The 24507-nt window shown below is 34.0% G+C and overlaps 1 protein-coding gene across 3 annotated transcripts; it reads right to left on the bottom strand.

Moving 5' to 3' along the window:
• Window positions 1-2296: 2296 nt before the first annotated feature.
• On the bottom strand, window positions 2297-10373 carry LOC144447881 (zinc finger FYVE domain-containing protein 21-like). Of its 3 annotated transcripts, none has more exons than XM_078138002.1 (7): window positions 10089-10373; window positions 9172-9222; window positions 8070-8238; window positions 7520-7601; window positions 7068-7168; window positions 5317-5444; window positions 2297-4484 (listed from the first exon to the last, which is right to left on the bottom strand). In XM_078138002.1, exons 1-7 carry the CDS (start codon window positions 10209-10211, stop codon window positions 4440-4442), a joined length of 699 nt encoding a protein of 232 aa, XP_077994128.1. In that variant the 5' UTR covers window positions 10212-10373; the 3' UTR covers window positions 2297-4439. The 3 variants fall into 3 exon arrangements, with proteins under 3 accessions (XP_077994128.1, XP_077994130.1, XP_077994131.1); XM_078138004.1 differs by having other exon boundaries at window positions 5317-5426; XM_078138005.1 differs by lacking the exon at window positions 10089-10373 and adding an exon at window positions 9617-9680.
• Between the last annotated feature and the right edge of the window lie 14134 nt (window positions 10374-24507).

Below are 24507 nucleotides of genomic sequence, written 5' to 3'. Positions count from 1 at the left end.
TTTAAGGGGAAAAATACAATATCATATAATATGTCTTATAATTCTTAATATAATTAGTTTAATAAACATGTGGAAACTTCAACAAAGTCACAAGCGAATGTCAGAAAAATAACCACGAAAGCTTGGCCTTTGGTAATTTGCACCTCTCCTAGGGTTCACACACACACAGCAGCAGCACAATCTGTCAATATGGAAGCATTGCAGTATACTGCATCAAATATAACCAATATTCAATTCAGTCAGCTGTTGGCTTAACTGACAAACAGGTATATAAACTCTAAAGCCTCAAATAAATGTTATTGGCAAGACGTTTCCATCACACTGTAGGAAAACAATGACACTGTTACAAATAATAAACTTTGTGCTAAACTTCGTACTCGGCAGTTGGTTTTTAAACTGCTTTTAGAAATCACTAATATCACCATTGTTTATTTCAGAATGAAATTCTATATATATGTGTATGTAAATATAACTGACTGCACCACTCACTCTATTAAATGGCTATCACAACAAAAGAAACTAAAGGGTATGCACTTCTGTCTATTGCCACTTTGAACTATTTGCACTTGTGCAAACATGAGGAAACTGTTTAATCATTATATCAATGTAGCACACTTTAAAGAAAAACATTTCATTTTGACATATTGTGGCTGAATGGCAAGTGTTGTTGTCTTTGGTAATATTAAACTCTATGTTTTGCCTCTCACCAAACATATTTTCTGCAATTTTTTCATCATAAGTAATTTTTTCTGGCCACAGAATAGTGTGACCAAAATTTCAAAAGAAATGTGAAATACACATTTTTAATTGACTAAAATAGCACACACAAAAATAAAGACTTGTTACACAAAATTGAGTGTGTTGGCTGCCATATGATATGAATGACAAGATTTGTTGCACCAAGAAAATACTTTCCACTCTCAAGGTAATGCTTAGCTTAAAATAATATCTCCTTCTTTCCTTTTAGACTTTGATTTGCACCTACACTGTACTTTCTCAGTATCAATAACTTATGCTACTGGAAAGACTCAGAAACACACAAGTATTTAGACTTTTTTCTTTCACTAATAGTAGCATACATGCATATATTCCATACATATGCTTTCCATGTATATCATATCCGATTTTCACAGACGTTATGTCTTGTCGTTATTAAATACACGAAATCAACCAAGAAGATAATAAACATAAGGACAACTATAAGACGAAATCAACAATAAAATATGTTTACACAACTGCATCTGCCTGTTGACTATGGAAGCAATGATGATCAACTATGTCAGCATACAGCCATCCAAACCAAAGCCTCTACTTACCTATATTAAAATAAGCTACAATAAAATATAGTATAGTATACAATAAACACAACTTTAACACAGATTTCTATTCTACATACCTGTACTATAATAAAGAAAAAGTCATAAAGGCCTCAACTGATTCAAGCAAAATCTGGTGACTGCTTTTGTACACATTGTACTAGTTTGACTGCTACTGGTAACTATTTCAAAGGAAAAGGTCGACTTTCACATAAAAAGACATCACATGACATAGTTGTAAAGATGCTAAACATTGTCACCTTGTCATGGAAAACAAAATCTACACTGTCAAGGTGATTTTCCAACCTTTTCCCCCCAAGTGCATTATCATTTGACCCCAGTGCAGAATAAAATGCTGTAACAGGTAGGCAAATGATAGAGATAAAATATAACTGGTAATGTTTACATTAATTCAACAAATTACTCATATACCTTAGTTTTAATTTATTGAATAGCCAGAAGTTGAAACATGCAGGAATAGATATACATGCATGTAATGTTGTTGTTAAATGTGATGACAAGATAATAGCTATCATTTGATATAGGTAACTGATTTCTGTCCCCCCCCCCCCCACCCCATCCCTTTTGATAAGTACAATACTATAGATAGGTATACAAGAAAGTTTTTACACACTTTGCTCCCCTTTTGTTATATAGGATTTGCCACGGTTTCCGAAGAAGGCTTTGCAGCAGTCTCCCTCTATACTATTGCATTATAACAATAGATGCATATGGTACTCACAAATATAATGCTGAATATCAAACATTTATTCTCACATTCTTTCTTACGATAACTGCTTGCCATGCAGTATATTATCTCATGGGACAAGATGTCACAACACTTAAAGCACAGTTGAATATATATATGATGGCAAAGATTCCTATGTATTGCAGTTGATTACCATAACACTTGCCCATGGAACATACTTTATTCCTTTGCTTAGCATAACTCACCCCCACCCCCACCTCCCTAACCCTCACTCTCCTATTTTGAAATACTGAAACACCATCACGATTTACAAGCGAAATGCAAATTACATGTATCAACCTACCACGTAATTATACTTTTTAAGGAGATGGCAATGCTGTGGTTTACCTATATTGTTTGATAGATACTTCAACAATAAAATGGTCTATCTTATATCATGCAAGCCACAGTGGCCAAGTCAATTAGTAATTTTCACAGGTGGAAAGCATACATAACTTCATGAAAACTGTTTCACAGTGACCATCAAGCATCTCTAACACTGTTATGGTATAATTAGATTAGTCAAATTCTTTCATGTCCAATTCTCAAGGAAAGCCCTATAAACAGTGGGACAATTAAATTTGTTAGCACAATAAGGATGCTGGAACAACATGGCATATATTGATATTAAACGGACAGTTGTCATCTGTTTTGATGATGGAGAATGCCTTCTTTGTAAGAAGACTTTGTATCCCTCTGGTAAATTTTCCCCTCTATGAGTATCTTTGCGATGTGATTGGTTTTTTTTTATGACAAACTGGTACTATTTGGTGCAATGTTTACAAAAGTCTACACTGTGTCTGGTCAACTGCTACTGCCAACTTGTACACAAACATTGTCTTTATATTGTTTACTGAAGACTTAGTCACATCTGGATTACACTACTAGTAGTACATACTTTATGTATTTGTTTACCCAAGAGAACATATTTTCATGAACTTGCAAATTAAATTAATGACTACTGTACCAGATGAATGAAGTCCAAGCCCCTGTAGATACACACATAGTGTTTCCAAAGATCATAAATGCTACTAGCTGACTTTAACAAGGATTCGGCAGTGTATGCTTGGTCATCAAATTTTGGTCTAAATATTGTTGTTCTTTGTTCACTCCTCCACTCAACTATTTTTTTCTTTCTAATGTAAGTTTCAGTCTTTGTTGACACTGTAAATATATTTAATGTATATCTAATGTATATAAGATGGCAAAATTTACTGCTTTCATTTAACAAGTGTATGTATTCAGGGCCAGAGACTCGATTAGTTCCACTAGAACTACCTCTCTGGTCCTCACCAATCATGTACATGTACATTTATTCTTGGTGAAATAAACTTATATTTATTATTATTATTACTGTATAACACCAACATGAACCATATTTTGTAATCTTTGGTCTTAAATATATGTAATATCACCTTGTGGTTTACAGTTCCACGAGTACAACATATCATAATTACTAAAAATACTTATTTATATGTACTGTGTGTTAAATGACTAGTGGCCGCTACAGTACAAATGAACTTTTCTTAATGCGCATCTAATAAAACTAAAAGCATGGTTTCAAGTTATCACTATTATAATACTCAGAAATCATCTATATGTGGATTTAAGTTGCAGGCTTTTTTGTCCCACTAACCCTTTAGCATGTCATGCTTGTATATATTGCTCTGGCATCAAAGGAGCTGCCACAACAAAAGTGACTGCACTATCATAATAGTTTGACCAAAAATGATCATTCCAAGCCCCGGCCTTGTTAACTTAGTGATAGTTTCCCTTTTGTAAAGAGATAGCCAATGACTAAATTCGATTTCAAAAATTGCACCCTATGTTCACATCTTTAATTTCACTTGAAACTGCGTTATTGAGATTGATACAGATATCTTCGTAATGAGCTTGGAGAAGGCTAACAGAGTTTCCAACACAAAAAATGGCAGTGCGGACAAATATATTGTATAGACATACTTATTGCAGCGTGACAGCATAAAATCTAAATGCTGAAAACACAAAACAGTGGAAAACCTCATGAATACACATAAAATTAATACTTAATAGACACAAAAGATACAATTATAACTTCTGAATCAATTCTTTCACCAGAATATGAGTTGTAAAGATGTAAAATACAGCTATATATGTATGGATAATAAAATAAAGGTAGTGATATAGATATAGATATATATATATGGGAAAAAAACTGTGAGACATCATGTACATGTTTGTACTCCATTGCACTAGATTTGAGATCTAGACTACTCCGCTTACTTCTTGTAACCTACTGACACCTAGGTATGGGGCAGGTTATAACGTTAATTTTTAGAGATGTTGTTCTCATATTTCATACTCTGCACAAGACTTCTGACTTGTATTAAAGGTGTTTACTTTCCACTCTCTCCTCTGGAATCAAACACCAGTTTTATGGCCTGAAATGGACAAATAACAAATACTTACTTTGAATGGAAAAACAACATTCACTACCTAAACATAAGTTGCTTTAATGGGTAGAGTAGTAATATAACCCTATACAGCATTATAACTAAAACAAGGCATATTTTGTCATTTCAGTGCAATACGGCCATAACTGACATATAATTTATATGTTATTATATGCTATGACCTTATTGCACTGACGCAATGATTTATATTAATGACAAGCCTTCATAAACATTTGCATTCCAAGATGATTTTCTGTCTTGTCGGTTGTCAGATGCTACAATATCATACATATATACTATACATGTCATATATTTTTCAATTTCAATTTGATTTATAAATACCTGTTAGTCAGCCAGCATAGCACAAGATAATTAATAAGTTAATTAAACAGCTAGCCATCAACTTATACATGATGCTTGCCTAGTGTACTAGTACACAGGAAATCCAGACAATATTCTTTTGAATACTTATTATTATTGACTTTTTTTAAACTTGATAATTGTTTAGCCATAGGCTCTTCTTACAAAATGTCGAGAAAGGAAAATATATTCAATATTTACATTAAAAATACACTGACACACACATTAATATCAGAAACAGACAGAACGAGAACAATTAGGAGTTACAAAATAAAACACTAAATCTTCTCAGTGCCATGTCTTTTACTTAGAATTTATGTAATTTGCTTAAAGTTGTCATCAATATTTTCCATTTTGATATTATTGTATTCGGATGGCTCAATAAGCAGGAACGTGATTCAACTTGTAATTTCTTAACTACAAACATAAAAAAGTGAAGAATGCAACCAAAATGTCTCACCTTCTGCATGGAAGCAATCCATGCCATACTCTGCTTCTTGTTGTGGCTTTCAGATACGTTCAATTTGACTTGTCTAACTTGTCCTTGCTGCTTGTATTTAACTGACAATCCTGCGGGCACGACAGATCCTACACAGATAATAGCATAAGTTCCAGTCAGACATAGTGTTACATTACAAAGGAAACTCCTGATGACTGTGCACTATAGTTGCAACATTTACTACTTGTAACTAGTGATATCTGACTTCTGTTAGCAGTTGTAATCACACTTACATGTAAAGGAGAAATAAGACAAATTTCAAGCCATCCACAATGCAGTGTATTTACAAACTACATTACACAATGAATGAAAGTCACAATAAAAATACATCTAATGACAGATCGGGTATACTGATTGCATTTAAATGTCATTCAAATAATTTTAGTCAATGTTGCATTTTGGGTTACAAAAAAGAAAAAGAAAAACACAGCACAGCATGCCACTGGAAAAATACAGAGTCAACACAACACACAATGGATTACTTGGAGAAAGAAAAACAAACATAAAAAATTCAGAAAAAAAATTGTACAGTATTCATAATTAAAAAAAAACTTGGTCTTTCTAAAGAAACATGCATTTTGTAAGTAAATTGTTATAACATATATATCATGGAAATTCGGCAACTTATTAGGCCTACAATGAAGTCAACATTGCCTAGTGCAGATGTACATATGCATATTCACAAATAATCAGTAACAAAACACTGCAATAACACCAACTCACCAACATTTTCCCATCATGAGTGATGTAGTATATTGTAAAATATTGGGGAAATGTATTGAAAATAGACAATAAAAATGATTGCAAAATACATTGAGAACAGTGACACAGTATTAAAAAATTCAAAAAAAAGGTACCACAATGATGAATTGTCATCAGATTTATAAAACTAATGTCCTTATTTATACATACATAAATACATATGTTATGCCAATAGTAAGAAACATAATTCATTTATGTGTTTCTTTGCTTACATTGGGAGATCAACCTTCATGATTTACTTTCTTATTCTTTGCTGGTTCTTTTACTAATCAATATTTTCACTTCTCAACACTGAAAATTTACTTTTGACTCAATTTCACTACAATGACTGCCCCTAAAGTATACTGTGCTATAATCAACAACTTTGTGGTAAATTTAATTTTACTAATTTTGCAAAAGTGCTTTTCCACTTAGCTTGAACCTGACCTATGTGGAAATTATTGGCAATGCTTTCAATCTAGAAACAGGTGAGGCAGAACTACAAAAAAAAAAAAAATACTGGAATTGTGTTTGCATCTAATTTACATATTGTTTTCAACATTTTGTCTTCTCTGTATCAACATCATTTTGTTAGTAATCTCCTCTATAAACACTAGTCACAAGTAAATCAATATTTTCACCCAGGGTATAGAAAATTTCACCAGCTGACATAAGTGTGGAAAGCCAACATTCAGTTTTTTTTGGAAACCTCAGTTACAGAGTGGTCAGTAACATATTTCCCTGGGGAGCTCAGGTTGATTTTACCAACTCAACACATTTGACAACATATGGCTCTTACTCTACTATTCTATGTAAGCTTCAAATACACATCAAATAACAATGTCAGGCTTTGTTACGATCACTCCCTTGGGTAAACAACTAGAATTTTCACTTCAAATCAGATGGCTACTTTACTGAGTATGATGGGCTATAACATAGTATATGAGCATCTAATCTATGAAGTACTGTACCTTGTGTTTCATCTCCAGATGTCATGATCTGAGCTGACACTACCAGATCTAACTGCACTGGTGGATGCTTGGCATTTTCACCGCCATCAAATGCAATATGTCTGAGTAAACAAATAAATGCCATAAATTGATATATGAAAATAATAATTTAATATTTCAATGGAATTGACGTCAGTACTTACTGTAGTATTGAAAGGATATTTTCTAGGTAAACAATACACATCATATCCGTGCCAATTCAAACAATGAATTTTCTTAAGTACAGCAATCAATTTGACTCACATATGCGCACATTAGGGTTCCATACTACAAAAAACCTAGCCAGGGGTTGAAGTCATGTAAATGCACCGATAGACATTTCTACATCATTTTACATTTAGTATAAAGAAACAATATGAATATAATTGCTTTATGTAAATGTGCCTGTCAAAAAATCATTTTAGATAACCTACCTGTGGTCTTGTGTCAGTTTACATGTAAAACTTTCATTCTCATTCTCATCTATACTGTCATCTACTACAAGAAAATTTGCACCTATAAATATCACAAGAAAAAAGAAGAAATATTTGGTCATTCTATAATCGTGTGAATTATCCATACTGATGTTTTCATTCTCCAATATCATTTGTAGCAAGTTCCCCCAATAAGGGTGGATCTACCCAATTCTACATTTCTCATGACACAACTCTCCCTAAATTTCTTCAATCTGGTGAAATAATTTTTCAAAATTAAACCTAATGAGCAACACAAGTCTAAAGCCAATGTTTGAATAACACATTCTCAGAGTGTTATCTTGTCAATGGCACCATAAGGAATAGATAGGATCATGTGGGTGATACTTCCATGATAGGATCATTCTTCTTTTTTGAGGACCAACCTTTTCATAGCTCTGTCCAACATCTACTGTCTATTCATACACTTAGTTTATTTAAATTGTCTACATATAACTTGACAAAATGATAGACGACAAGATTATATAACTTTAACACAAAATCTGCCTACCATTCATTAACACTTTGAGATGTTTGTCGTAAAATTCATTCTCTTTCCTTGTGATGACAACACAATTGGTACACACTCTGACAGGATCTACAAAGGACATCCTAGGCAATGCTATACTATCTCGACAACAATCATTACAAAAACACTTTCCACATCGTCGACAGTGATGCTGAAATAAAACAATACGCAAAAAATAAACCCCAAGGTAGACATCTCAAGTTTTTTTGTGAATAGTCATACACTGCAGTGTCTTCTGATTATTAGAATTTACAGGAAATGTAGTTTGAAGTGAAACTGAAGTGACGTCTTTGGCTGCTTTCCAATTGCCTTGTCTGTTTGACCCTTATAATGTAAGTCAGAGCAAAGTGGGGTTTTCACAAGGAAATAGCAGCAGGATATAATTCATGGTAGATTTTCCAGTTCCAAGATGAATTGTGTGCGATGATGTCACTAAATGATGTTGACCTCTGAGTGATTTCACAGAATAAAGACTAAATGTCACCAATGACAGGGAAAGACATGACAACCATCCCACTGTACATACAAAATACATACAGCATTGCATGGGGAGACATGCAAAGCATCTTGGAACTGGTAACATGTCTACATGTATTGATCTACTCCTTTCATATTCAAGTTTACATGTGTAATGTAGGAAGTACACATAGTTTGAGCTATCAAATCTCAACTTTATTCAACTTTACATATTTTCAGTTCTTCACTGTTATTGTAATTTCATATATCACCTGAGATGAATGAAGCTAATATTGAACTAAAGCAGTTGATTTAATTTAAAAAGCCATCAATCAATTTGGCTTGAAGTTTTACTTCACATGTATCAGGACTACCACAAAGTAGAGTAAAGAGTTGATTTTACCACAAAACAAGCACATTGGCAATTGCTATAAAGCACTGTCAAACTAACTTTACAAACTAGTGCATGTATCTAAATGAATGAAAGTCGCTGGTTGTCAGGCAATGAGATTTCTTCTTTTACTTACTGAGATTTACAATTTGCTGATTGTGGATGTTTGGTGACGAGAAAAATGTTTGAAAATGGTACTTAATAAATCATAATAAACTACATTTTGAATACACTTACCCTTCTCTTCATTAGATCAAATCGAGTATGACATTCCATACACTGGTGACACTGAAAGATACAAAAACACACACACACAGCATCCTTACTATACTAGTCAAGTTTTCAAGTAGATGTACATGTATATCTTAGTCCTATGAAAAGCAATTTTAAAGTCATTGAAGACATGCATATAAGATCTATACAATTAGACTAGATATTAATCTTCATCATACATGTAACTGTAAGCCTTGAGATTGATTTTTATAATTTCATCAATTGGTAAATAAACTATAAACTGTTTTTGCACTTTGTTGGGGGACAACCATTCCAAACCACTGATGTGCTCATTCATTCTCATTCCAGACACCCCCATGTTTTCATCATAACACGTCCTTAAGTTTGGATCGTGTCAACTGTTGCTTCCAACATATAATTACTTATAAGATATAGTTGGTAACCAAACCTCAAAACGTGACTACTTTTGACCAAAATACATGATATATCGGAATCTGAAGTATCTCTCTTGATGTGGGAGTGTTTGCCGGAACTTGAAGTACACGTATCTCTTTTCATGGAAGCCCAGCTCTCTTGATGTGGGTGTGTGTGTGTACAGGGAACAGAGTTTGTCTATCTAGACTACTGTATTTGTGATGATTACTCACGAGTTGAATATCACTTCTCAGAGCGGTCACCCACTGCAGACTACATCACATGACATTTACACCGTTGTACACTTTATAGCATAACACTAACGAGTAGTGGGCGAGTATAATGAAACTGTAATACATATAGTTATTGAATGTGCAAGTTCATGTGTCTGGAACGAGTCAGTTGCAATTTTTTGTCAACATCTCACAGATTTGTACTCAAGCCACATCATACTATTTATGTAAAATTCACACAACAGTCAAAAAAATATGTGGATTTTGACGTACTTGATTATCCGGAATCCAAGGAGGTTCTTCTAATTCAAATGGACTTCGAAATCTCTCATTTACGCAAACCATCCGCAGGCCACTTTTAGACCGCAGCAGTTTCTTATCGCCCGGGCCCGCCATCTTGGTTTGTTATTCATGACGGATGTTAATTGTGACCTCCAGTGCTCGGTGTCGTGCTCGTCGCCATACATCATGCATCATGTGGTCGATGTTGACAAGTTCTAATATTATAGCAGACTTATGATCTGAAATGATGAAGTGTTTTTAAGTTATACGATCAACTTCGGATTTCTCAGCGAGTAATATGTAAGTTTTAAAGAAAAAAAATCAAATATACAGATCTTCCTTTTTAAAAGAATGTTCTAGTCATTTTTTTTTCGCTGTGACGCAGGCAATTTAATTACAAAAAACAAGTCACTGGAAAACTCTGTACAGGGTTATATGTTTAATGACCTTTGAATTTGATGGTTGACGTGTTTATATTATACATGATAGATTCACACGTTGGCTACCCGTTGCTCAACTATAGAAAAACTAAAATCATGATCAAATCGTAGGCTAAGCTTATAACAGCAGTGCAAAAAAGGGTTAATATAATAATTCATATCATAACTCAGGACAAAATTTGAAAATTGATATTGTGTATATAGATACACAGGAGGCTACTACCATATGGCGTTATCCTGAATAGTTACACTGAGGATTTATTATTCAATTTGTCATAAACCGGAATGCCAAAACAACGCCCATTCCTATAACTGGCACAGATGAATATCAGAAATAATCAAAAATCATCATGTCAGCAGTGCATTTCAGAGAAAAGGCAAAGATCGGTGACAGTGTACAATTTTTTCATCAAGAAACTGATATTGGGAATGTGTCGACATTGGTCACCTTAAAACTGATTTTAGAATATTTTTTTTTCGTAGAGTTTCATTATACGCAGACATCATCAAAATAAATAGTCTGGAACGGTCCATATTTGAGCGTTGCACACTCATAAATTTACATATGGAAAAATAAAAACTTGTTCATAATTTTGACGTGTTCGATAATAGATTAACTGTATCGACACTGTAGAGGGCGACATACTACTGCGACCATAATGATACGCTCTGCCACTGATATACTCAGTCTGTTTCTTTCTGCTTTATTTCTCATTTTAAGCTATATCCCATCTTCCGACCGCAAGGGGGCATGCTTCGATACACATTCTCTTCCAATAGGGAGGCAGGTGTTTATGGGAGAGGGTCGCTAATAGTGGTTTGTTTGTTTTGGTGTTTGTTTTGTTTTGTTTTGTTTTGTTTTTTTGTTTTTTTTGGGGGGTGGGGGTGTCTATTTTTTTAAGTGATATTTTTGATCTCATATACTCCAAAGATAGACGAGGGGAGGGGCAGTAATTTTTTTAGCAAGGTCATGGGGGAGGGGCAATCTTTTTCATGCCCCGAACTTCTAAAAACACTCTGTACAAATGTACTTTGTTGCCAGTCCCTAGTAGTGTATATCGCTTTCGATCAGTAGGCCTAGTAAGTGTATGGTATGAAAATATGTTGTCGTTCAAGTTGCTGTTGTTTTCGTTGTTATGGTGTTAGTGTTATATATCACCACGCGAAAAAGGCTCATTGTCTATCAAAGATTCGTAAACATAACGTTTTACTAGTACTTTGGTATTTAAATATATTGCTGAACTATATGGGCGTGGTCTTTGTTGCTAGGGATTTTAATACCCCTTTTTGGAACAGACATGACTTACTTACTCCATACTATGGATGCGGTAAAGGTTGTTGGGGAACTTTTGTTTAAATATGATGAACGTTCGGGTTTTTCGTCTTCCCAAAACCATATTTGTCTTTGCTGAAATTCGACTCTTTCCATCCTATGTTCTAGTAATCTAGGGGCTTACAATTACAACTTTTCTTTGCTTTTGATATAATTCAAAGAAAATTAGCATGCTATAATACCATTCATGATCAAAGAAAAGGTGATGGCCTTGATTTGGCAAGACTTTGTATCGTTTCCGTTCGAAAAACTAAAAGTCACCAAAATACCTTTATCTAAAAGCCACCACTGAGGGAGCTTTCCGAGATAAATATATGCAGCAGATATGATATGCAGTATGAAAATGGCGACTTTCATTTAGTAGAACATATTCAGTTATAGCATCATTAAATTGACAAAAGGGTTCTATGTCGACATATCGTCGGTATTGATTGTCATTGATTAAATGTAACCATCTATCAGTTCCTTCTTTCAGAATGTGTACTATACATAATATGTCAAAAAAGAATCTAATTTTGCGAAATCTGACGTAGCGAACGAACCGCTACTTGAAATGGACTATAACGTGACCTCATCTCAGTAGTACACCAACAAGACCATATTTCTCACGTTCTCTCTCTCAAAGATCTCTCTAGCTTATGAATGCGTATATACCAGTATCCATGGTCGAGACATTTTTATGACCAACTTCTACATTTTAGACCTATTTTTACATCAATCATCTAATCTGATTAATGTATTATTCTCTACATCTCAATGAACACTTTATATAACATGGGAAATCATACTAAATATTGGATCGATCAAATGTAAAAGATTTTTGAATTTTCAATTGTCTCTTAATTCTAAAACTACATTGCAATGCTACAACCGGTATATTTCCACCATTATCACTTACAAGCCTCTCTATCACTCTGTAAACATAGCAATCATCTGTACTGAGTTGTGTAAGCCATGTGCACGAATCATACCGTTTATACATACAAAGTAACCCTTCGAGACTAGCCTTGATTTACGAATCCATTTAATATTTAAATCATGTACAGTGTTGTAAGGGCGTTTAATACACTGGGTAGCTCATTGATGGGTTGTTAATAAAATAGAGGATCTTACCTAAAAGTGTATGTCTTCAGGGACATAATGAATACGCACTGTGACGTACACACACACACACACACACACACACACACACACACACACACACACACAGAGAGACACACACGCGCGCGCAATGGTGATGTTGTAAAACGAAATATCAAGAATGGAACCTAACTTTCTGATTACTCACGTATTAGCCTATGTAAAGATCACAACTGCTAATTAGCTAACATTTTAATTGGCTGTATTGCATTCTCAATCGTCTTGAAGACACTACACAATGACACATCTGGTCATTTCGTGAAGGATCGCATACACGTCATCACCATTCAAATAAGTTCATTAGGCAATTCAATCTTTTGTATGTTTTTTTTTTTATAAATCCCAGGTGTTACTTTACTTCCATTATGAACCGTATCTACAAAATGAAATTATTGTTGTTGAACTGAATCGATCTGTCAGCTAAAGTAATTATGATTTGTTATGAAATACATGAATTAGATACATACGCTACTGGCCAAGATGACGTTGGCAATAGAAAAGTGTGCCTGTACAAACTACGCCGGCGCCGCACTGGCGGTAAATTTTGTGTTTGAACACAGTATGAGTAACCGTTTCCAGTTTTCATGGAAGGTGTGTCATCAATAATTTCTGAAAATCAAGGGAACTAGTTTTTTAATTGTCCAATGTAAGAAGACACAAACGAATCAAGAATACTCACTGCCAAGTCCACATTATACGCCACCCTATGTTCAGGCTTTAACAGTTATCATAATCTTAAACGCTACCATGTGAAATGTGACAGAAGGTATGTGGATCACGATTTGAAGCGAGAGGGAGGTAGCTTAATCAGTTTCCAGATACTAAAATGGTAATTTTATTAAAATTAGTTTTGATTAATATCTGTCGTCATGTTGCCCAAATTATCTCCCTGTCCCTTCATGTGCTATTTTTCCATTTTCAAAATGAAACGCTCCACTCCTCATATAAATACAACCTCTAGTAAGTTAGCTGTTTAGATACTAATGATAAACTCATGGAGTAAATTGAACTAATTACATGTAATCCTGACACACGAGCGAACTACCAATAAACTAATGAGAAATAACAGTGAATCCCTTTATTATATCCTAATTTATGATTTTACAGCTTCCAATTCATCTATGGGAATAACGACAAAGAAATACATTGATATGACATATAATTGTATAATGACATAATTATACTAAATTGTAAAAGACTAATTGTCTTTTAAAAACTCTTTTGCATATACATACCCCTGGCCATTGTAAATCACTGGAAATAGCGTATACACAGTGATTCGGTATATCGATGTCATAAATCTGTCAAAGTATTGTAATTTTTATCACAAATACCTTTTAAGAAGTATAGCAAACAGCTTCTACGTACAGTTAATGGGCTTGGTCTCCCATATCTACTCTGTAATTATTCAGTGATATGAATCTAATTACTAAGTAAAAAAGGGAATTTGTTTTATATTAATAGTTATCTTATTATTCAGTTTTGCATTAGTCATGATATGCAGATAATATATGATGTCGCAGATAAGTCTATTTCTAAGTTTTGTCTTGTTGATAAATCTATCTCAAATCTGAAATTCATCGCTGTTATATATCAAATGGTATATGGTAAGCCTTTCTATTGCTTTGCATCTACGTAACCAAACACAGTTGACAGAAGATGGTTAAAAACATACCACTCGTCCGCGATCACCACTATCTGAGTAATTGGGGATTTATTTTGATGCATCCACTTGAAGTGGTTTGTATTGTCCGGTTCAGCTGATAAGTATGTCTGTATGGTATTAAGAAATGAACAGTTGATCATCAGCCCGTCTGGTTAATAAATACACACACCTGGTCATGTTAATCTACCTACCTATCACCGGAAACATGTTTATTCGTCATGAAAGCAAATCGCTCCTCGGCAATAAATATATCCACAATTCAAACTACAACAACAAATTCTGTCTATAATCCAATAAGCTTTAGGGATGCACTGCTTATTTGCTGAAGTTTACTGTGTTAGGTGTACTATGATGAAGCCGACACTTCTCTTCTGTATAATGCTCTATTGACAAGTCCAACATGAACACGCAAATTCAGCATTGCACTGAATAATTCAGCATATCAGAATCGAATTTTTTACTTCAGTCTTAAAAATTACTCATCGAACTTACAACCCATGCTGTCACAGTGTCTTAACATTTATACCATATAATGTACATATTAATACCCCACTTTGCATAATTGATGAAGTTTGACATTTATACGATAAACGTAATTGTCCAATGATGACAGGAAAGACGGTAAAACTGAGATATGCAATACTTTGCTTATTGAACTGAAATACTTCTCTAATTAGGAGTTGTCAAATCAGGGTACACATTTTGAAAGAACAAGAAAATACATTTTATTCAAGCGGTCGTGGCTGCCATGTTTGCAATTCGTCAGCTGTTAACTGAACACATCGCTGGAGATTCACTTTACATCAGGTTTATTTTTTACTGTCAACAGATTTGTACAAACAATCCTGACAATAACATATTCCTCTCAAAAGAGAGAGACTATAGAGAGTATAGATCTAGTTTTACAGCCTGATAGATTTAGTCTGATTACGTTTCGATAACTGCCGCCGAAACATGACCATATCGTTGATTTCTCTCACTGAAGTTTCATCGAGGAGTTATGTATGATTGAATGGTCAGGGAAAAATGATATTATGAAAGTCGTGTTCTTTACTAGCAGCACATTTCACTAGTATCAATCAAACACACTAAAAGCTCTGTCCAATCTCAATCTCAGCAATACGGCGACCTCGATATGAGATAATCTTGCCTTATAGTGGTACTTGTGTTAACCATAACAAAACGCACATGTCCTATAAAGTTTCTTATATTTTTAATGAGTAATTTGCATAATTATTTGTTTTCGGTAATTAGGCTATATCTGAAGAAAGCAAACTTTCAAATTAATATATAATTTAGTACATACATAAACCATAACAAAGCACACCTGTTTGATGTAGTGTTTATGTATTTTTTAATTGTGATGTGTGATTTGCATAAATACTATTTTTTGATAATTGGACAAGCTTTAAATTCAGATACTTTACTACATGCTTTTATGGTAAACAAGTGCGCCTATCCTTTAAAATTTGTTGATGTAGTTTATAATCTTAATGGTTCTTTTGCATAATTAATGAGTTTTTGATACTTAGGCAATATCTTAAGTATGAGAGCTTCAAATATAGTTCAGAATTTTACTTTCCAAAAATGTGTGTAGCATCAAAAATCTATGGTTTTTGCCTTTGCGGAAGGCTTTCAGTTTTATACATCTGGTTAAAATTGACTTGCTGGTGTTGAATATTATGCTGTTGTTTACAGGAAACCACCCACAAGGACAATGGCCCATCAAGCTACTACTAAACTATTCTCGAGCTCAATCACAAGAACTGTTTGACGCATCTGGCAAAAATCACTGTTGTACAGCAAATTAGAGTAAGAAGGATAATAATGCCAACAGGAGAAAAGTAAACACGTCGTGCTCAAAGTTTTTTAGAAGGTGTGATATTGACGATGCTTGACCCTGGAATAAAAATCTGAACAACAGTTTTCAAGTCAAAATATGATATTTCTTATGGGTTTTTTCAAAGTCAACTACATACATTTACGTCTGTTGGACAACGTGAAAGCAACTGAAGGGCAAAACAAAATTGTGCCGCAAATACAAAAACATAGGCATTACGTAGTCTCGAAAAAAAACCTGAATCAGTACGATTTAACTTAGCCGTAAGACAAAATCTAATGATGACTCGAATGAAGTAGAAATTGCCAAAAGATCGACGTGTAATAATATCAGTACTGCAAGACTACCTCAATATTTGTCCACGGGCTTCCTGAGTAGAGTGGCACATGTGATTCCTCTTTAGATGGAATAATCACGCACAAGCTCTAGAATGCATTCAATTTATTACAATTCCAGTGTACGATTAGACTAATTCTAGAATAACATTTTTTTATGAATTGCAATTGCGGCTTTGAATCTTTCGTCCTTGCATCTTTTATTCTGTTTCTGTTTCTGTTTCTGTTTCTGTTTCTGTGTGTTTGTTTGTTTGTTTGTTTGTTTGTTTGTTTGTTTGTTTGTTTTTGTTGTTTTTTATTTATTTACTTTTTATTACGTTGGCTGTTGCAATATCAATAACATTATTATCTTCCTAATCAACCCTTTGATGTTCTGCCTGAACGCGTATTGCAAATAAATCTTTTCTTCGAAAATACATAAGCTTACTAAATATGATATATGTGGGAGCGTTTTGTTGAAATTTGATCAATGTTGTCCAAAATTGCGCGCCAAAGCATAGGAATTGAATTTCTAGACATTTTATGACGATCATTCGACAATGTGTTTAGTACAACTATCTGAACGAAACTTTTACCATGCTCATCAAACATAAGAACCGAACGTCGTATCACAGGCTCTTGTAAAAATAAAATCACCCTCCTACATGAATACTCGTAAGATTTGGTGGTGACATTGTTCAACGTATATTTGACAATCGAAGAAGTCTGACATTATGATTGATGATTTGAAATAACTGTAGTGTCGTAGATCAATCAGAAGCGAAAACCGAAAGCGTGACACAGTAAATAATGATTAATCACCGTACACATGTTTCAACGAACCCCCCGAGTTCAACAAAGCTTTAAGTTACTTTGATTTTTGATAGCACAATATACTGATTGCGCCATCTTAATATATAATGTACTGTCTTATTAGCTACTCTAATGCTTCGTGTATCCATGCTTCTCATACAGACCTGTCATCTATTGTTTCTTAGGAATTATTGTTAACACAAGTGATAAATTCACAATTCAATATTTTCGATATAAAACTAAGGCGGTTTAACAGTGTTCTAGTGTTCATCGTAACTTTGAAAAAAATTCAATGAGTCATTTGTTGCAAACTCCCCCTGCCCTGTATACCGCCGGAGTAATATGAAATTCACGGTCGCTGTTTGAATTGTAGAGACAGGTTCAAAAGTGTGTATGTATGTATGTATGTATGTATGTATGTATGTATGTATGTATGTATGTATGTATGTATGTATGTATGCTTGCATGTGTGTGTATGTATGTGTGTATGTATGTATGTATGTATGTATGTATGTATGTATGTATGTATGTATTGTTCAATCTCTATGTAAACACAAAAACGCACGCGCAAATAGAGGAACATTTGTTCATTTCACCATCAAATCAATGATGTTATTGTTATATAAAAGTGACGGCCAAATGCAAATATAAGCCAAATTCGGTTGAAACTCGCGCATATGTATAAGTCAATGTCTCCTGAGTCGAATTAAACTGAGTTTTGGTTTAAGTATACTTGCTATGTGTTAGTATTATCATGACAGTATCCTTCACTGACATGAAAAACAAACAATAACGACAAAAAGGGGTATCACACAGATTGCGGCCACCACCACCACCACCACCACCACCAATAACAATAATAGTAATAATAACATACTACCGTGATCTCCAAACTACTATGATTCAAAGAGAGCTTTATATTTTACAAGAAAATCGACCGTCTTAGTCACGACTCAATGCAGGTAATTGTTTGCAACTATTGACTTGCGGCAAAAAAAAGGCACAAAAAAGTTCCTGGCGTGGTTGTATGAGTAGGAAGAAGGTAGGAGTGAATGTAAAAAGGGAAATGTGATTGGTTAGATTTTCATGTGCCTTTATAATATCGAAAGACATGACAGGAAAGGTATATACCATGCCACTATAATTTTCAATGACAGGCCTTAGGGGTTTCACTATCTTTCTTGTTTCCTCTGACGTTCTAGTAGTCATTACTCCAGAAATGGAGATGTTATTATCTAAGCTCCACTGTTCGCTCTATGAAAGACCTTCATAATCATAAACTTACGGAGCATCCTTTTAATATCTTACCGGAAATACTGCATTTTATCCCACGTGTGATTTTGGTTTATGTCTGAAAACCGTCATGTCCATAAATGTGCAAAGTGTACTTGTACTATCTTACTGGGAACATCACATTTTATCCAACAGCTCAGAAGATAACATTATTACTCTTTGATCATTCTCTTAACATAGGTACTACCACTTTCGGCTACCGTGTACACAACATTGCTTTTAAGGAAACTGTTTCGTTGTGATATATATCACATTTAACTTTTACACAGGGACTATAGCGACTGTAATTGAAATCCGTCGTCCAGGTTGTTGTAAAATAGAACTGTTGCGTCATTTTACATTATCCAGAACAGCTTGGAATCATCCAATTATTTCAAGACAGCACATTTATGTACTCAATGCATAAAGTGTGTGGTTTATACTTCACTGCTCTGTTTTTACTGACATCGTTACTTCACCCTAATATCTTAAAACCTGGTAAAAAGGCGGTACATATTTGAACTGTAATGTCTATAACTTGTTAGTATTTTGTCGGAATACATCAATGGTCGATATTCCAAACCTAAGATTATACACAACGTTGTTGACACGATATTGATCAGACATTCGAATAATAGAACTGGAGGAAAAGTAATCAAGATATTGTAGGGTAATTTTCTTTAACAATCAGTGTTATGGTGTATCGTATAAATTTGTAACATTTGTAGTAGTCCTATCAAAACAACATAGCTGACCAAACAGGAATGGACTTTAAGATAAGGAAATTGTGAGTGAATTAAAAGAATACAAACATATCAGTCCATGAATATGAATATCAAGATGTTTGTTGAAGTATATATTTCGTGGTATACATACTTTAAATTTGACCCATTTGGCTTTCAAACCCTGCTATGTCTTTTATCCGTCTAAGAACGTGGAGTGACGATGCTATGAACGTGACTGCATGCAGTAAGGATTATTACAGCCAGACAGCTTATTGTGGCGACACGATGCGCATAGTCGATGCAAATAATAACGCGTCAAAGTTAACACGTAATTTTTAATGACTTATTGGAATTCATGTTTGGCTAAAGTGGTAATATTAGGTGATAGGTTGATGCATGTCAGGCCTATAGAAAAGTACAGCCATGACGCAAATGGAAAGCCTTGCGTGTTCATATCGCTACGAGCAACTTTGTAATATTTGAAGGATTTGTATTAAGCATAGGATTTTGAAAAATATAAATCCGTTCTCATATGATAAATGTAACATGTAGGAACATTCCTTTATGTATCTGTGTATCAGGTTTGCCCTGAAGTGTGCTTTATACATTAAAAATGGATGTATGATAACATGAATAGTTAACAAGCACTTTCAAATAATACTGACCTTAACGCTGCAAACACGCCATGTTACATCACTAATTAGTTGAATTTAAATAATAATCATAACTTTACTTAAATTAGACCAAACAATTCTAGTTACCATACATGACACATACATAACACACACATGAATGACTGTTCCAGAAGACCTTTCTAACATGGTGACCCCACTGAGATATATGTTATTCATATCATTTTTAATTTATTGTATTGTATTTTGTACGTATCACTCTCTTATATGTCTGCTATTAAGCTTATGTCATAAATCAATTATTACCATATTGTTAATCCAGTTTCCCGAATAGTAAGTTACATCACAGAAGTATTTGCAAAGGTGAAAAACTACTTTCATTATGTATGTTAACTATTACGTAGTTCTGAAATAAAGCAAGACCGAAAGGCTCAAGATCTTATGATTTAAGAGGTTCATCTCCCCACTTAAAAAAAGACTGTCTAGAAATTTGATTATACATTATGCACGCAGTATTCACAAACAAAATAGCTTCAACAAGGAATGTAATATACGTACACATCCGATTAGGCTCCCGTGGCTAACATTGCAAGGCTATAATGTGTAATGATTTGTATACATATAAATCATTTGTTTCCCGTGCTTGATAGTATACTTACGGTATTCATTTCAACACAACCAAACTAGATGTTGGATGAAGGGTTTTTTTCAAATAGGAATGTAGAGCGATGGCTTTAAGAGTATTATCATGGCATGATTAAAGGTTATATCGAATATGTGCTCACAGGGTCAAACCTAACGGTGATGACGGCACAATACAATTCAAGGAGACGAAGTAAAATTGCATAGTGTGTCTCCCCATAGTGTAATATAGATTTCGACTACGTGTCTAATTGTCGGAAATTTTTCCATAGTAATATCTTGTGTAATTCCACTTCATGGCACAAGGGGTTTAGGTTTTATTAAGAATATAGGTATATAAGCTCAGGAGGGGTATTTATGAATTACTATTTATAGAATAGAGTTTTCTGCTTGTGTCTCTCTGAACCGAGTTCGTGTCTCCGGAATTCATTGTTTTACTGTCACATAATTTCCCTAAGCTATATAGCATGTAACTTGATTGTCTTTCACATTATCAGTAGCACGAATCACCAATCAATTATATATAGAATCGTAAAAACCTTCACTACTACTATCATTCATTATTAATATGAATTTTCGTTAATGTCGTGTACCTAATAACAATGGAAATTTCATATAGGTCGTAATAATTATCAGTTTATATGACATTTAACGGCAAAGACTGTACATTAAAAAAATTAATATTTTAATGATTACCTTAAACTTAAAGTTAACCGACATCTCATCTAATGAATTGTGTATGTAGTCAACTATGTCAGGAGGAAATATTAAATTTTATTCAGAAATAGAAAAGATTACAGATGGTAGACTGATGTTTTGAAGAAAAAAATGAATGATATATGCTCGAATTTGAGAGGATGCTCACAGCCTGCCACAACATGAATTTAACGATCATGGTCCACCGTACATGTCAACACATTCAAGGCTTATCAAACAGAGATTTATTGCTGTGAATATATTGGACAAAGAAACGACTAGTAATAAAAGGTCAATTGGTAGGCTTCACTATACCTGATATCAAATCTAATAAAACTTGCAATGCTTTGTGTTTGTAAAGAAAAGACTAAAACTCACATACGCCTGGTTTAAAAAAAAGAGAGTTACATAGTGGAAACATTATTCACGTTGTTAGATTATTGATATCTGTAGCCACTATAAAGAACTAGTGACCCCAAAAGACCTTTTATAACTTTGATAGATGATGGCTTTGAAGTAAGTGGGGAAAATCTGACTGGAAAATATCTAGTGAAACTAAGAGATCACCAAATCTACATAATATGATTGTTCGTAATCCGTTATATGCTTTAATTTTTTCGTATACAATTCCCCCTCACTAGACACATATCGGTGAAATCTACCGAGATATAAAATTCTGACAATTATTTTAGCTTGCAAGTGAACACAGGCCAACAAATCGGCTTTTATACTACAACGTGTGCAGAGTGGAGATTGCGTTTACCTAGACAAGTCTTCTGCAATTTTGGTATAACCAACGTAGATCCACCATTAAGTGGATCCTGTAAATATGATTTATGTAATAATTAATGTCCACTCAACTCAGGTAAAAGTTGTTAACATCTTTCACCATATCCAGTCAAGAAGGTGACTGTTGAAACTGTTATGCCGAATCGTTCTGTACGTTCATCATGAATGTTTGCTGTTGTATTAATAATTCAAATGCTTATTTCAAATTAATTCACTTACGACGACGCTAGCTGATAATAAGCTTAAAGCCAAATGTCTGTCTTTTGTCTGTCCATCAAAGTTGGTAAGATGACTTTGACGATTGACCAACATGCAGTTTAATGAACCCGATACTTATCAATTCACCAATCTTTACTTTAACGCATGCTTTAGCATTACCTTGACATTGAATACTCCATCCATTACCAAGGTTGAGTACATTTACACTTCTAGTTCTATATTTCATTTGTACTAGTTCAATTTCGAAGGGAGAATCCAAAACGTCAATGTCAATGTCAGTTTGAACATACATCTTCATTTCATCCTAAAAGTGGTGTCTGGAGCGATTTGCTTGATTGGCTCGTTTACCTGGACCTGTGGTTGGTGTATTTCTTCAATAACACTTCCTCACTTTCTTCCATCAGATAAGCTTTGAAACGCTTGCTTATTTGCTGAAGTACTACAGGTGTTGAATATTGATATCTGATGTTAAAGTGTTTTGTCAAGATAGTTTAATTTATGTTTTAGCCCATTCTGTGCATTCTACTGTATGACTAGACGTTCTGTCAGCAACAGAAAAGCCTCCAATGGAGACATACCTCTATATGCGATTCAAGTAAAAGTGCCCTAAGCTTGATATTGTTCAAGGCATCGCTTAATATTAAAGAAGTGAGCCAAATACACTCATCATGTCCCACTTCTCTGTGGTTATAAGCTTTTGACTCAAGTAAAAATACTTCCATAAATCCCAATTAAAATATTGTAGTTGTCAATGTATGACTTCTAAAACACCACAATTGTCTTCTGGCATTGATAGTAGGGATTTCCTAGACTTATTTGTATGTATTACGCATAATAAATGACGTCATCGGATCTTTTTTAAAAATACATCTTAAAATCTAGTTTGAATTCGATTGCAAGGTTAGTAAAGTATGCTTCAGTAAGTAAAATACTGCGAGTCATATTTGAATATACAGCTTGCATGTGCTCCTTAACTTTGAACAGTAACTTTGTAACCATTGAGAGATATAGCCTAGACTTGTAAAACAGGCTGCCCGATAATACCCATTCACCAATCATGGTGCCTTTCTTGTCTGTACTCTACATTTGATAGTCACACCGTAGTCAACATACAATACAATACAATACAATACAATACAATACAATACAATACAATACAATACAATATAATACAATATAATACAATACAATATGTTACCCATAATTGAAAATAATGAATGCGTAGACTTTGATGGGCTTGATTTGATATTAGACCATGCATAGTCTTTGCAAAATGTTACGCAAACAAACAAACAAACAAACGAAACAAACAAACAAACAAACAAATAAATAAATAAATAAACAAACAAACAAACAGACAGACAGACAGACAAACAAACAAACAAACAAAAAATCAATCAATCAATCAATCAACGAACAAAGCAATCAAGCAATCATGATTGATTGATTGATTGATTGATTGTAAGTTTAATTAGCGACTTTTATAATATGACACATATGTGATATAATCATTGAAAACATATGTGTTTATGTTCTGATTTATGGTTCATCTGTTTACAAGATATGATATGGGACAAGAGTTTTCGATTTCAAATTTGACACAAAGCAATCACTGTAGGTCAAGTTAGTTCAAATTTAACGATAACAGAAGAAATGTCAGCTGACACTATGGGATATGTAGAACTATCACAGTATAATCATGTATGTATTATTATACCCTATTGTACACATGGTGTACTCCTGATCCTGTGACAGATATGGCCGCTATTAGATCACATTTGATAGGCCGTGGACGTAACTGATTTGAACATGCCAAGTATAGTATGTAACCCTTGTGCCAGATTTGAAACGGACGTACAGATGGACTGAAGGGAATTATTTCTATAGCC

The sequence above is a fragment of the Glandiceps talaboti genome, chromosome 2 (assembly GCF_964340395.1).
Source record: "Glandiceps talaboti chromosome 2, keGlaTala1.1, whole genome shotgun sequence".
NCBI classification, from domain to species: domain Eukaryota; kingdom Metazoa; phylum Hemichordata; class Enteropneusta; family Spengelidae; genus Glandiceps; species Glandiceps talaboti.
Note: the sequence above shows the minus strand (reverse complement) of the source record. Positions and strands in the feature narration are given on the sequence as shown.